Below are 16,271 nucleotides of genomic sequence, written 5' to 3' on the forward strand. Positions count from 1 at the left end.
ACCTGGTGCCTTTGATTGCACTTGTACAATCAATGGAGAGTTGGATAGGAAACAGACCCAAGGAAGCGAGTACTCTGGCTGCCCCTTTAGCAGAGGTAGAACTAGAAGCCAGGCCTCACAATGCAGACAGGGGTCCTGCTCACTCTGCCATGCTTCCTTGCTGAATGGGTCAGCTGGGTTTGAGTAAGAATGTAAATTCCACAGACTGCAAGTTAGTGTCTGACATGTATGTGAGCTCCTTTTCTCAGATACCATCTCAAATAAACAAGTTAATCTGTTGCCAGTTATTTCTTTGTAATGTTTTATCTGCTAGCTTGGAATTGTATATGGCTGGTCATGGAAAAATATCCTTTAGTGGATTCAGTTCTGTTGGTTTCTAAGGGCAAAGCCATAGGGGTGAGAAATGGAGTGACCTCATTTGTTAGGATACAGATAATTCCTTGAAATGTTTTTTGCATCTTTTCTTCTTATTTTGGGTTGTGCATTTTGCTCCTGTGTAGCTCTCTTGTGCTTGCCTTGAAAAGAGCTGTTTGAATGCACTGCTGAATTCAAGGTAGCTTTGAAGTTTGTGAGATTATAAGACTCTCCAGATGAATCCTGCATCATCTGAGTGTTCCTAATGAAAGCACAGATGGGAAGGATGGTTTTCTCTTTGGTCGAACGAAATGTTCTATGAACAGGTTTGGATGAGTTTTCACTGCAAACTGAACATATGTCATGTTAAAAGGGTACAGACCCACTCCCTCCATTTCACCAGGCAGATTTGGTTTTAAACCGGTCAAAACCAGGCATTGCTTTACTTCTCACTGTACTGGAAAGAGATCAGTCCACATTGTTATAAGGCATCTTTATACCTATCCGCACAACAAGCTAGTTCACTGAACACGGAAGGGAAATGAGCATTTCTGAGACTTCAGTTGGTTCGTGGTGGTGTTCTGATCAGATGATGATAACAATTCAGATAGCTGGGGGGTATTCAAATGAGTCAGCTGCTCAAAGCTGAAGTTCACAGAAGGAATGGCTTTGTCTTGGGTTGTGCGGTGTGCAGGAGTTGCAAAAACGTTTCATTTGTTGTTAGTTGAAGGGTATTGTGGACCGTTACTTTGAATCACAAGGGTTAGGATGGTTGAACAGCGGGCCTCCCAGGTGCACAAGAAGTGGCTTGCCCAGTGTCTGCAGATCCCTGGCAGAGCTGAGGCGAGAAGCTGTGTCTTGTGTTCTCCATCGCCCCGGGCTCTGTGTGCAGTCTGCAGGACAGACTAGGAAAACCTCAGCACTATTTCTGTGTAATGATTCTTTGGCCTTATTCTTGTCTCTTCCCACACCTCATCCTGGTGTATTTCTTCGGGTCTTCTCTGGCCCCAGGTAAGTGTTCAGGCTCAACAGCACTCTGCGTACAGACTGTGATTGCATTGGTTACTGCATGCCGGGGAAGGTTCTGCTCGACGGGCTTAGCATTGCTACATTTCAGTCCTAAATGGAGAAGCCAGCCAGCACTTGCACTCCTTTGGCTTTGGTGTTTGCTACTTTCCACCAGTTTGGTATTCCCACCCTGTTACTGTTGTATCCAGGTGACTTATTAGCTCAGTTGTGATCATCTTTTCAAAACCCATGAAAGAAGGGCCGCTCTTAACGGCCGTTTCAAAATGGGAATCTGAGGCAGAGCAGGCAGTGACAACCGTACCCGAGAAGTGCCAGACAGCTACCCTCATTGCTGGGCTGTACTTAGGAGTGAGCTGCCGTGCATGCCTGGCATCTGGGAGGTCAGCAAGCTGTTGTCTCATTGTGCTGACCACCTGCACAGGGGCTTTCTGAGCTCTTGTTCAGATCACAGGCTCCTTCCCAGCTCTCAGCTTTCATACCTAAAAGCAAGCAGCCTTGCATACAGAATAGCTTGCTGTATAAAAATGAAACACTAGTTCTTTCCTTTGCAGGGATCAACTCCGTTGCACCTTTCTTTAACTCAGATGACTTTGAAAAAAAAGTGTCCTGAAGTACACTCACATTGCTGCTGGTCGTGGAATGGTTCTTGCGATCTTTATCAGTTTCTCACATGGTTGCAGAGCATGACTTCAGAGACAAATTTGGCAAGTCAGATTCTGACCTCTTTACATTCTCTGCAGTGCTCAGGTTGCTCAAGATTTATTTTTTTTTTTTTTTTTTTTGTCTGACTTAGGGTTTGTCTATATAATGGCACTGGGGAAAACAGATAAGTGTCAGCTAAAGGTGTGAAGTGAATCCACTTTCACTGAATGCCTTAAAATGACTCATCTTACTTTCCCCAATTTCCCATGCAGATAAACTCTGAGTTCAGAAGTTCTGTCTTCTGTTTCAGGAGGTAGAAATGCAGAACCTCCCTCACTGTATGAGATACCGATCCAGCTAGTGCAGTGTCCTGCAGCAGCAGTAGCTATTGTCTGATGCTTCAGAGAGCGTACCCTTGCCCTCTGGGTCCTGTTCTTGGCAGGAGGTTAATAGAGGAGTTCCTTCCTGGTTAATTCCTGTCTGAAGAAAGATAGATGATTTGCATTTCTCTTAGCCACATGTAAGAGCTGGGTCATACATTGATCTGATCCTTTTAGAACTTCAGCCACTGTCTTGTTAAATTGCAAGGCAGTAAGTGGTTGTAGGCTTGGAAGTATTGGTGTAAGCGCATATTTATTGACTATTCAAGTGCTGCCAGACTCCATGAGATTTCATCTCCTGGGACAGGAGAAGTATGATCTGCTTTTAAACATGTGCTTGATTTGTTGGTTAAATAATGACAGTTGTTTGTTTTGGGTATTGGAAAAATCCCTCTTCTAAACATTGAGTTTGTTTCAAGTCATCAAGAAAAGTTGTAGGCATCAGTCAGCAGAACACTAAGTTCTGTGGAAGTGTGAAAACATGGTATTTGGTGTGAAATGTATGACTGAATCAGACTGGGCCTCAAATTGTTGATATTCTGAAGAAATCTCAGCTGGCACTTTGGTATAGCAGAGTCCTTATCAGAGTCCCTCTAGCTGTCCCCAATTTAGTGTATAATTTCCATTTTGTGCCTCAGTTTCCCTTTTTTATGAATTGAAAATAGTGTTGCAGTTTGAATACTGAATTCATCCAGCGCATCCTTGCAATATCTCCTTGCTTACAAAGGCCTCCTGAATTTTGCACCCTGATGTCAGTGAACTAGTTTTACAGATGCCATTGCTTTCTTGTCTTTCTTGCTATATCTGCAGAAGTGCAGTTGAAGAACTTGTAGGTGTTTGGGGTTTGTTCATCACCATTTGAATGCCCAGCTGTTGCCTTGAGGTCACGGGTACAGGCAAACTTGCATCTCAAGAGATCAGCTGTTTATTTTGTATAAATAAATAAAAAAGTACATGCTTGGCACTTTTTTTCTAAACAACTTGGGTCTCATTTTCACATATGCTGTAAAGGGATGTTCATTTAAAAAGTGCTGTAAAGAGGAGATAAACATGCATCCAGGAGCAGACCTTGCAGCACGTGCAGTTTTTGCAGCGAACAAGAACTCCTGTCCCGGCCATCAGCTGCACCAGAGAGAGAGAGAGAAGGAGGGCTCTCCTGGAGCACACCCCCTAAACAGCAGTTTACTCCAGCTGCTCTGTATCCTGTCTCTGTTCTTGTTTTTTCCCATCTCTGGGTTTAAGGCAGTTGGAGTATCACTACTTCTGTTGTGGGGTTTGCCGTTTGTGATGAGTAGGATGTGCTATTTGGCAAGCAGGCAGTGAATAGCTTACTATTGGTTTTATCTCTCTGTCTAGTTTGTGGTTGGAGACCTGCATGTTGTTTGTGGGTTTTTATGTGCGTCACTGAACCCAGAACTTTTATTATATTCTCAGAAAAGGGTTTTGCAACAGCTCAGCTATTAAAGCCAAACCATGTAGTTTAGTTAGAAGTCTGGGCAGGAAATAACAAAATGAAGTTCATCCTAGGGGAGAGCCGTGGTGCATGTAGGGTGGGAAGAGAATGCAAATATACTATTTATAGGACTAGGGGAAAACAAATTTGGACTTGAAGAGTAAATGCAAAGGAGTTATCATGGGAAAACCAGACTTGGCGATCTAAGATACTCAGATCTGTGCTGTCAGACTGCTTTTCCATTTTTAAGAATTGTATTTTTGTTATAACCCGACAAAGAAGAGAAGTTTGACATTGACATCTGCGCTGCATGGGGTAACTTCCAGCAGTATCCTTTTAGAAGTTTATGCTGTGGATGACACTTGTCAAGTGAAAATATTTGAACCTGTATTTTTTTAAAGCAGTACGAAGACAGTTGAAGTCAGCACCTGCTCCGTCCAGGGAGTTCATGCAGTACAGGTAGGCATAGCCATGTGCAGGGTGGAAGAGGAAATATTATTTAATTTGCTCCCAGGCAAACAGCAGGTCAGTGGCAGAGCTAGGAGTGGAGTCCAGCTCCCCAAAGCCAAAGGTCCATTCTCTTAGTCATTAAATACGACGCTTCTGGTGTTAACATTGAAATTGGTGGGGAGAACTTTTGTAGGGAATGCCAGGATAGTGACTGTACTTCCCTCAAAGCAGCATGCTGTCCTCGTGGTACTGCAGATTGTAACAGAATAATGTGCGGCATACATTTTTTGTATAACTTCTTTTACTTAATTTGTGATTTTCCATTTATAAATAGATGCTAAGTCCTTCCTGCCTTTCGCTGTGGTTTTTGGAACAGATTCCCACAGCTTTTCTTGCCACTGTCAGTGCTTGCAGTTCCCTGCTTTATACTGGGTCATGTGCTACTCTTAAGACATTTTCATATAATGAGTGTTACATATAACTAAGCATGGAGCTCTCTCTTTAGGGAGTATGCTGATCTCTCATCCTTCTTCCAGGAAAATAAATTTTGTCTGATGGGAGGTCCTACACTAAAATAATAGATGACAATCCGACTGAGGAGCTGAGCTGCTACTTTTATACATAGGCCTGTCGCAGCTGGCTGTACCAGTTTAAAAATCACACTGAAATCTTGCTTCTTTCCCTAGGTGCTCAGCAACCTTGAGGTATGCCCAGGAATGGGAAGGAGGTGAGGTGACCCAGGGGAAGAAGCAGTAACATACCACAGTACCCTGGGAATTCTGCATACCGCAACTTACATACAAATGTGCAACTGACTTGTTTGCCTTTGGCTGGATTTTGTGGTTGTAGTTTGTGTATCAAAGTGCGTATCATCATTGAACCTTGCTTGGAACGGCTTCCAGAAAAAAGAAGAGCCTTGGGTGATTCCTGCCTTCCGTCTCCTGTCCATGACATAACTATTGCACAGCTGGGAAGCTATGGTTGAGTTACGTAGGCTGATTTCTGGCATATTGGGGGCTACTGAGTAGTCCTCAAACTTTCTGCTTCTTATGAGGGGACCTTCCACCTCTATTCATACCAGTTCTTCGTTGCTTCTGTTGCTTCCATTCCCAATCTGTGTTCTTGGTTAAGCTCACTTCTAGCCCCTGGGTTGCCAAGAATCCCCTCTTTGAAAGGGCAAATGTGCTCCCCACACTTCTGTCAGAGCTTTGACATCCTGTTTTTTGCTTTTACCTGCCTTTACCTGCAGCAAAGTCCCTCTTTCTTATTCTAATCTCTTCCTCCCTAATATCTTTTGAGGGAAAAACTCAGGATGCAAACATGGTACATTTGGAGACCAGTGAACAGAACCAGCAGTACTGAGTGGAACAAAAGCCTAATCATGAGATTGTAGGCCTTTCCTGTTAAAAAAGGAGTTTTAGGACAGATAGGTGAAAGTCAAAGTCAAGATACACGGTAGTGTATCTAAACTGTGCAACAATTGCTGTAACTGTAGGAGACAGTGTTTCCAGCTCATCCCCCCTGGTATGGAGTTACCCCTCGCTGCGCACAGACTTACTTGTGATGGCTAGGTAGATCTGCAGAGCCACGCCGCATCTCACGCGGGCCAGCTGGCTGTACTGGGTCAGGATGTATATGATACAAAGCCAAGCCATGAGGTGGGGGAAAAAGCACAATTGGAAGCAGAAAAAATTTAAACCAAGTACTTAGCAGGAAAATACTTGGAACAGCATCTTCAAGCTCGTTTCTGACCTGACTGTGAACTGGAGAGCTCGCTGGATAGGCTGTTATGGGAAAATACGTGTGACAGTGAGAAAGCAGAAGGTCATGACTAAGCCAGCCAATGACATCATATGTGCCCCTTGCCTGCGCTGAGTTAACTCTGAAGGAACAGAGCACGCAGAGTCCAGAGCCATCTTAATTTAGGGGTGTTTACAACTGAAGGTGCAACTGTGTGGGAGAGTACAGCTGACAGCAAGTTTACGGGTACAGGCAGAACAAGCTGCAGCAGTGTTTAAAAGTCACATAGTCACACTAGCATATGGCACTATGCTGAGGGAGCGAGCTGCCTTGTCTGTAATTGGCACAGAGTACAGGCATGGGAACGTGGCTGTTGGCGGTGCCCAGGCCCTTGCTGAGCCAGTCGGAGCCCAGCTGGCTGCGGTAGAACCGGGGCTGCCTGCAGGGGCCTGCCTTACTCTTCTCTGTGGCATGGGACCTGACTAGAGAAAGCAGAAAAGGGGTGGAAAAAGGAAGTGCTATCATCCCCTTTTTTATAAAAAGAGGTACTGAGACTGAGAATGATTGAGTGGCATTTCCAAGGTAATTTCTTTTAGGTCTTACGCCTCAAAGCCATGTTAGGAAGTTCTGGTTAAAAGGTTCCTCTGTTTTCAGCTGGGTGGTCAGAGTGTAAATGCAAAGAGATGGCTAAGTGTTCTGGGGCATGGCAGTCCTTTCATTGCACAATGGCCTGCCCTAAGAGTGGCACTGCTTTGCATTTCTGTATTTGTTGCGTAAAGAATTTGATTCACTTTTGTATTAACACAGTCTCTAACTTCATGGCATTGCTGTCTGAACTCAGAAGTGTGTGGGCAGAGACAAACTTGTTGTTATACCTGATAAGTTTCTAGGCTTCAGATTGCTCATAAAACAAAGCCCTCAGCTAATTTTACAGGAAAGCACAAGCTAGAAATGCCTTGTCAACAGATGCTGGCTTTCTTCATTACACAGAACTGGTGCTGCTGCTAGAATGCAGTCAACCTCCAAGAAACATCCAGTGTAGTGTTTTGGTTGGGGGCTGCCACTGCCACTTGGCTTCACTGGCAGGTGATCTGTATGCTGCTTGCATTCACGTGGAAGTAGCTTAGTTTTGAAGTTGCAGCCACAAGCATCCAGCTGGATATGCTGGGCTCCCAACCCTGAGGTGGGGTCACGTCAGTCAAATGTTGCTGCACTCTGTTGCCATCTCAAAGATGACCTTCAGGGCTTTTCCTACTCTTGACTACCAGACCTTGGCCATATGCCAAAACTGAGGCCCACAATGGCTTGAGTCCCAAGAAATTGTGACTGTAGCTAGAAATTGGTCTCATCAGCCATTTTTAAAAAATAGTGTTAGCAGTGTAATAACATAGCAGAGCGTACTTCCTCTGTGCAAGTACAAGTCCTCCTGCTCAGTGCTTGTTTATGGTTAACTGTTTCTGTGCATGTTCTGTTATTATCCCCTGTAAAGCCTTGCTGATTTAATAGGGTTGTGTGCAAGAGCACATGGATCAAACCTCATGATTATACATTTGCAGGACTGGGTCACAGTAAACGAGATGAGGGGGAGAAAGACTTTCCCCCTTTCAACAAAACAAGTGATTCCCATGTGCCACCAAGGAAGAATTTGCATTTGTTCTAGGACAGTTATTACAAAGTAGTAGCTTTCCCAAACTGATGAACAGGCAAAAAGCATTATACTCCATATGGGGGTTGTTCAGTTGAGATCAAACGCAGTATCTATTTCCCCTGTAATATCTAACATATCCTTTATCTGGAGAATGAGGAGATGATCTAATTCTCTTTCCCGTATGTAACTGAGATTGTGCATACAAGTCATGTATAGCATCATTCAGATACATAGAACAAAAATATGTTGAGCAGAAACTTGGGAGATACTATAGTGGTTAAAGAATCCATGTTTGTTTTTTTCCTTTATATTTGTAGTCTGATCTTGTCCCAAAAGCTAAATTTTTTTTGACTAAGAACATGTTTTGGTTTATAAATCACAGATCAACTGACTTGCTTTGAGGCATTGTTTTGTTAGGAAGGTTTTGAAGCTTAAGTCTTCCACATGAGAATGTGTAACATAGTAAAGAATTTTTTGAGAATATTTTCATTTTGATAAGCAAACATAAAGCACAAATAATATTCCTTCTCATCCATTTATTTTTATTTATTTTTCTGTGCCTAAAGTGAAGGTTTCTATGTAGTGCATTCGGCATTAGATGGTCAGGTGATAAAAGCTTTGGAATAAAACTTTAGAATAGAACAGAATACATACAGTGATCTTCAGGTCCAGCTGTCTGAATTTTTGTTCTTCTAAGATCATTGTTTTTAATGTTGATTTTGTAATAGAAATGCCCTTCAGAAAACATGTCTTGGAGTCTTTGGATACTCTGGCTATTCCTGCCTCACTGATCTTCTAGCCTAAATGAAGGCCAGATGTAAGAGAATGTAACAACCATACAGGACCAATGGATGAGCAGGCAGATAGTCCTGCAGGTTAGACCTAGCAATACCCACAGCATCCAGGATGAGGTTGCATGTACATATGCAGTGCCTTTAAACTGAACATAATTAATTGCTTCACATGGTTTGGATGCCCTTTCCTATTTTGGCATGACACCCAGCTTCTGCACAGAACTTTTGTTGATACGTGTTTAGAGAAGAGTCCTGCAGGGATGGGCCCTGCAAGGTCCTGCCTTCTGCTGAAAGGTTGAAGAATAAAGATGCTTGGTGTGAGGGAAATGCTTCCCTGTATGAATTCCCCTGAGTGCTTATAAGAGTATGTAATTCTTATATCGTGGAAGAGCCCCACTCACAAACCAGCATCCCCTTTGGCTAGGTACTGTACAAACATTGCCCAGGAAGATGACAGCATACTCTAAGGAACTTAACTGTTTACTTTCTGGATCCCAACAGGTGAAACTGATTGACTACATCCACCGACAACGGCAGTGTAAGCTGAGTGTGCCCCTGAATGACAGGACAGCAGAGCTCAACAGCTACCCGAGATTCAATGACTGGTTAGACATTGTCAATGTGAGGAAAGAAGTTGTACAGGTAAGGGGAAAACAATCCTCAGCACAGAACCTTCCTGTCCTTTCGAGACATTCCCAGGTGCCTGCTGGGTTTAAGTTAGCTTCCTGAACTTACTTTCAGGCAAGGTGGGAGTGTGTGGATACACAGAGGGACCTTTGGTGGAAAGGGTGTCCGCTCTCCCAAAAGCAGTGATCACCCAGCAGAGCGCCAGAACACTCCCTTCCCTTTATCCTCCTCCCAGAGTTAGTAGGCACTTTCTCATAACAGCATTTGAAGGAATGCCTCACACATACTGCTCAGTATGAGACAAGGGTCTCGCATTACCAGGACCTCCCCTCCTTCTGCCTGCTAGGTCTGAGAATGATGCCGTAACTTAATCACTTATTACCTTTTAAATAATGGTGGTGATGATGATGATGATAATAATAATAATGTACCGTACTATATTCTGTGTCCAGTACCAGCCAAAAAAGGACCAAGAGTTACAGTTTTGTGCACTGATGTATCCAACAAATGGACAAAAATGGTGTTACAGACTATTTATTTCTAAAAGTGATTATAAATTAGCGAAGATCCAAAAATAGTCAATAGCACTGTGTCCCTCTAAACTTAGACTAGCAAAAGGGGTCAGAGTTTACAAGCTTGTCCCAGACTGATGAATTTGAAACTGTGTAGCCTCACACAGCACTCAGACCGCAAAATCAAGTGGACTGCAAGCCACTAATGGGCAGGGGGATTTTAATCTGGGTTTTGACTGGGTGGGAATCTTTGTTTAGAAAAAAAGAGAGTTTTTTCATTTTATACACACACATCCCCATCCCATAAGTAAAGTCTCTGGTTCAAACTAATACCAAAGAGCATTGCATCAGTGTAAAAGAATGGAATGAGTAACTCTCCTGTGGTGGTCTGTGGTGGCTAGCATCAGCTGTTCATGCTCACAGACCATGGCTCCGGCTGATCTTTACAGTTTAATTCTTAACATGCAAATGACTGCAAGTCTCTTTACTGCACAGAATAATCTGACACTTCTGCTGGAATAAAAAATGATCACGTAAGCCAAGGACCCCAGCCCCTGTCTCTGGCACATTGTTGGTTTTGGTTTTTTTTTTTCTTGGAAGGGAAGCCTGAAATTCCAGCAGCGTTTAGATGGTTACTGGGAACTCCAAGGCACTGACATTAGATTGGTCCCTTGGGTCTGAACTGTGCATGACTACCTGGTGCTGTTCTGTACTGGGGACACTTCAGCTCAGTCTAGCAGCAATGGCAGTATAAGTAGAGCTTAGTCCACTGGTGGCTGAACAAAGCAGAAAAGGCTTTTTCCATTCTTTTCCCCATTTTTGGCCCTGCAGGCTGGATGACAGTGTTCTCATTCAGTTTCCTTTGATCCTTTCACAAGGAAAAATTTTCTTTGACTACAGCAGGAATCTGCCTGAGTGAAAAATTCCACAGATTTTCATGAAAGTTATTCCAACTTGGTCCTGATGTAACTAAGCAGGCTATGGTGAAATAGGATGAGTTCAGGACCAAGTTGTTCCTTTTATTTACTACTGTTTACTTTGAATGTGATGCTGGATATTGCCTTCCAGCCCAGCAAGTTTTTGGGTAGCACAGCTAAAGGTGCAGCAGTGACAATGAGAGAACAGAAAAGCAGCCTGGTGCTGTGGCCAAACTGCCAGGCTCCTAACTATTGTTGGTTTCTAAGGTTACTGGAATTGCCTGAGCCTAAAAGAATGTCTTTGTAGCCCATTTTTAAATCTTTTGTGATGCCTGCAGAACTGGGGGAAGGGAAGAGGTGAAGAGAAGGGGTGGACTTGGATGAAGGGGGGGAGGGAGGTGGACAGTTCAAATCTGCCACATCCTGCTAATTCAGGGAGCAAAGAAGGTTGAGACTGCCCTTCTGTATGTGTTCTCACTAAAAAGGGTGAACAAATTCAGTTTTGGCCTAAGGCAGTAAGAGGAAATTTTCCAGTTGTTTATTATTTTTATTTTTATTTGTGCTCTCTTGCTACCCCCTCCCAAGTAATGACCAGTGTAATGAACATGTTCCTTCTCTGGGACAGAAATACGAGGTGTACAAAGCATTTAAATTCCTCTGTGATTCCAAGTGTATGGTTATTTTTTAGAAGTTTGATATCCATTTCATGCAGCTGCAGACAGCTTCTGAGGCATTTATATTAGCTGGACAGGAGAACTGCAACACCGATTGGGTCATTAAAATTATTTTGAGTAGACATGATGGAACAGGCTGTAATCTGGGGAAATGGAAATAGCTGGACTAATAAATGAATTGCTCTGTTCTTGCAGTGATTTTTTTCTTTTGTCTTGTTATGTCACTGCTTAGAAAATAGCAATGCAGCCACTGTTTGTGTTTGTGGCATGGACTTCAGCAGACAGTGTAGGGGAGATGTTTGTCCACGATGAGTTGTCTTTCAGAAATGTTACAGGTATCACGGGATCATTCCTGCTCTTGCTTAGATTTCATACGGCATGTGAACTGCATTTCAGCTGAATGCTTTCAAAATGGAAATCACTGACAGAAGGAGCTTTAATAGGTTAGTTATTAAGAAATATAGAATGTTTTCTCTTAGCTTTATGTACGCTGCCTGTGACGTGACTGGGGAGAGAGGTGGTTAGGGAGCCTTTAAAGAGACAACTGAGTAGGTCAGGCAATGAAAGCTGGGGCACTCGGGTCCCATACCTGGTTCTGTGGCTGGTGTACAAGGTATGACTCCCCATCTCTGAGATAGTTAGCTCACTGTAAAAAATTGTCATACTAGGTTTCCTTCTTAATGCTTCCAAAAAGTGCTACAAAGAGAAGGAAAACCCCACAGATCTAACAGTGTATTCATGTTGGGCACATGGCCCTCTCCTGAGACCTTCAGGTTCTGAAACTAGTTGGGAGAAGTTGCCACGTACCTTGGAGAACAGCTGCAACAGAGCCCTTCCCTGGCCACCTCTGAGAACTGAATAGAAACGGCAGGTACAATGCAGGAGGTGTGTGCAGGAGGGTTCTCCTTGCGGCCCATCACTTGTCAGGGGCAAATCAGGAGAAAGGCCCAAGTTCATGGTTTTTTGCTTTTTAAATAGTTCTGATTCCCTTTGCATTTCTAGTGTTGCTGGAGGGAGCATTTCGAGATTGTGATGATCTGTGACATAACACCTTCGAAAAACAGGCTAATTGCAAGCAGTTTTTTAGCTCAGCAGTTAGAGGAACAATGCTTTTTTTCTCTCCCTCTCTTCCCCTCCCCTCTCTCCCCCCCAGCCCTCTCCCAAATAAAGCTGTCATGCGGGGAAGCACAGAAGCTCCCAGGCTCTCCTGTCAGAAATAGAGCACTGGCTCTAATTTAAAGTATCTGCTGACTCCTCTAGTCCAGAGGAAGACTATTTTTGCTCAGTGACTTGCTCTAGACATTGTGAAGCTTGAAAGCTCTTGCTGTTATAATTGCTGTCTTGTTGTTGGGCTCCAGTCTTTCTTTGAAAACCTATATTTAAAACAAGAATAATGACTGCTTGTAAAATCCTTTAGTTCTGGAAGAGATTATAGTAACAACAATGCACTGTTTATGGCGTTGGGCAACAGCTAAAACTCCTGTGAACATGGATAACAGTCAGCCGGTCATGCTGCGTAGAGTGAAAGGGCTGTTCTGTGTGGACCTAGCAGACTTGGAGGTAGGTGGTGAATACAAGCTTCGAGTTTGTGAACCTGTTTGCTGTCTGTGAATACGCAGTTCTGAGGGGTGAGGAAAGTTTGAAACCCCACCCCAACTTGTGCTATTTCTGTTTCTTTCCTATAGTTCCTCTAATCAGTTGCCAGACAGGTTTTTATCATAGAAAATGGTGGCTAGCGTGGAGCAGGCTCTCTTTTGGAGCTGGGCTAATACTGTTCTGTAACTTTATTGTCAAGTATTTTTCTAGCGAATGCTGGAGTCCTTGTTTTTGCCTAGGAGTCCTAGAGTTGGTTAGCATGGTGTATGTGTAGTTTAATACCAGAAATGTTGCATAAATGATTAAGTATGGTGGATTGAAACTGGGAAAATTGATACTTGAACTGAGAACTAGAAAAGACGTGGTAAGAAGCCATAGAGACAGAAGATATATTTAAGCTGTGTAGTGGTCTCCAGTGGGTAGAAGTTGCTCTGAAAACAGACCTAGAAAAATATACTGGTCTGGATTACCCTGCTCCCCTTGAGAGCTGGAGTGAAGAACTGAGCAGGGAGTGGGAGGGAAGGAGGATGCGGACAGAGCGCTGTTCCCACTCAGGCTGATGGAAGAAGTCTCTTGCGGAGCTGCTTACTGGGTTCTGGGCTTGGGGCACATCTATCAAAAAGAAGAGATTAAAAAAGCATCTATTGGCTTATTTTCTTTAGCACAGAAAAAATCCTTTTTGCCTTTACCATTGTTCTTCCCAGAAACCTATTACATTTGTTCCCACATATAACTTGTCATCATCTTAAAAAGTAACTTAAGAACATAGTCATCTCCTTATCTTCTGAAACATGTCTGAACCAGCCCCGCTCAGCATGTAGCAGGGGTTCCAGTCAATCAAGTTTGGAAAGCTGTTTTTAGAGTAGATAACTGTCATGCACAGGGAGGGGCAAATCCTGCCCTAGTGATTGCGGGCTATAAGCAGAACTTTGCCACCAGGGACACTATGTGGGAGCAGATGAAAGAGTGCTGTGGTTGGGTCTGGTTTACAACTGTTCCATTTGGGGAATGTATTTGACACCTAATGTATGTATTTTTTTTTGTAATGCCTCCTGTTTGATTGTGAAACTTGTCTCATTTCCTATTTAGCATTCATGCCAAAGACCTACTTTCTTGTAAGTAGTCGAGAGTGGTTCCTGAGTGAGCCAGGGGCAGCGCTTGGCACACTTAGCTTGTCTGCTAAGATCTTCTGCTGCCCCTGTAGAGGATGAGGCATTGGCATAAGGTTCATACTATGAGACCGTGGCAGGTTGTTATACTTGCGTGGGCTGTAATCTAGCTTGTAGCAGACCGTGCTGATCAGTTGTTGGAGGAAAAGCATGGAGTCAATGTGTGTGCATCCTTACTTTGGTTGGGGGAATAGAAGAGGCAGATCTGCCTAAGCCTATCAGGTTTCCACAGCTGTATCCTCTCATCTTTTTCTGTGGGCATATCTGCATGAACAGACTATGAGGACTTTGGCTGTTTGATGGGGATTTCCATGGGTCTGGCAGCAGAAGCTCTGACTGGACTGCCAGATAGCAGAGATCCTGAATGTGCTAATTGTGTGTATGCAAATTAACTCTGTCCTGCAGGCTTCCCGGATCTAAAATTCCATTGCTCTGTTCCAGCTGAAGGCCTCTCCCCAGTGTAAACAGCTCTTGAAAAATAGTCTCTGCTACTGTCAGGGTTCCCTTCCCCTGCCAAGGGGTCCAGGTGCCCCTTGCAGCCTTGTTCACTGTGCATTGTTCATGCCTTGAGGTCAGCACAGGCTCCTGCTACCCCTCAGGATCTGCAGTGAAACACTGCAGCCTCTACATCAGTCTTCCCACAGAAAAGTAGTAAGTGACCGCAGCTACCTCTCCGCCGAGCGCATATTGAATGGGAATGGCCTGGGACTGTTAGCTCCTTTCCACCCCACCTGTTGTGTCAGAGATGAAGCAGAAGGGAAGACAATAAGTGAAATCGTAGCCTGTATATACCCATGGCTTAACGCAAGCTAGAAATATGATGTGAGAGGCTTTCCAGAAAGCCTGTAAAATTTCCAGAAATTTAATAGTACAACAATTTTTCAGCACCTTCTCCACTGGACACCAGAAAACCAGAGCAAAATAACAACTAGCAGGCACAAGATGTTCTTAAGAGCATCCTGACATGCTTTGCTTAGAGCCATCGGTGGGAATTTAAGCACCTTATGTAATGGGCTTTCTCTTCTAGCATCTGCTGATTTGTGGGAGGATGATTGGTGAGGGAATGTATTGATTTAAGAGGAGGCATTTGGGGCCTTGACAACTGTCTAGCTTTATAGGAAGAGCCATGTCTACTAGGTTGAGGAGCAGGTCAGACTGATTTTGCAGAGTGTTAGCAGCAGCATTAGCTCCATAGGCTTATCTGCAGAGAGGAATCTTTACCAAAAATAACCCATCCACTGTGTTAGATACCAGCATTTTTGCCATGTTTCAGGGATTTAAGTTGGACACCAGACAAGATTAAAGACTATTGTGAACTCTTCACCCCAACTAATTGAGACTAACCTTTGGATGGCTTCTTGGATTCACCGTGATTTACTTCTCTGTCTTTTAAACATGTGTACCATGAAGCGCACAGTCTGTATGGCTGATAAGCAGCAGGCTTTGTAGAAAAGTCCTCTTACCTGTTGTACAAAGGAATAATTTCCTGGTCTGGGCTTTTTAGCATCAGTTCTGCTGAACAGTATGTGGTGAGTAAGGCTTTAGATTTTGCTGCCAGTTTTGAGGTGCTGAAAGATTGAAAGCAGGTTCTGTCTCTCCTGCTTTTTCTTTCTTTCTTTCTTTTTTTTTTTTTTTACTCTGACCTTATTATTAGAGTAGTATTTTAATATCTTGTAGCTTCTTCTGCCATTCTGTAGTCAAGGCGAGGTGTGCCCAGGGAGATGGTACTTCACTTGGCCCTGATGCCAGCCTTTAAGCTGCATTTTTTTTTTAAAGCTGTATTTTTTTAAAGCCACAGGACCCCTGAAGAGGCAGGTAAGGAGAGGTCTGTTGGACCCATGTTTCTCACCCTCCGTGCTGAAGATTGGGAGTAACCCCTTTGCAAGGGCCCAGAACTATGCTTGCACTGGAGGGGTTGCAGCCCACCACATGCTCCTCTGAGGTGGACACTGTCAGGGTGCTTTGCAGGGGACATTCTTCCCCGCCAGCTCAACAGCTGAGCCAGAGCATCAGCAGCAGTGGAACCTGTTTGAAGAGCCATCTTGAACTAGTGATCCTTATGGTTATCACATTGGCTGGGGGGCTAACGATGGAGCTAAATAATATCAGGCCAATCTTACAGGGATCAGGTTGACCAGTTTTATATTAAGCCACCACATATGTGCAGCACATGAGTGGCTGTTTAAAGAAAGCCTCTTACTTCCCCTCCCTCCCCCCTCTTTGAAGGCTTATTTCTTTTGTCGCGTGTCATGGGGGCTGGCAGCAGGTTCAGAAAGTCTGAGCTCT

At 43.8% G+C, this 16,271-nt stretch overlaps 1 protein-coding gene across 1 annotated transcript in view; it reads left to right on the forward strand.

The window, feature by feature from the left end:
• Window positions 1–16,271, forward strand: part of KSR1 (kinase suppressor of ras 1) — a 73,686-nt gene that overhangs the window by 29,025 nt on the left and 28,390 nt on the right. The window contains exon 2 of the mRNA XM_055796675.1: window positions 8,992–9,132. Coding sequence (XP_055652650.1) covers window positions 8,992–9,132 — 141 coding nt within the window. The remainder of the gene's footprint in view (window positions 1–8,991; window positions 9,133–16,271) is intronic.

This window comes from Falco peregrinus, chromosome 2 (assembly GCF_023634155.1).
Source record: "Falco peregrinus isolate bFalPer1 chromosome 2, bFalPer1.pri, whole genome shotgun sequence".
Lineage (NCBI taxonomy): Eukaryota > Metazoa > Chordata > Aves > Falconiformes > Falconidae > Falco > Falco peregrinus.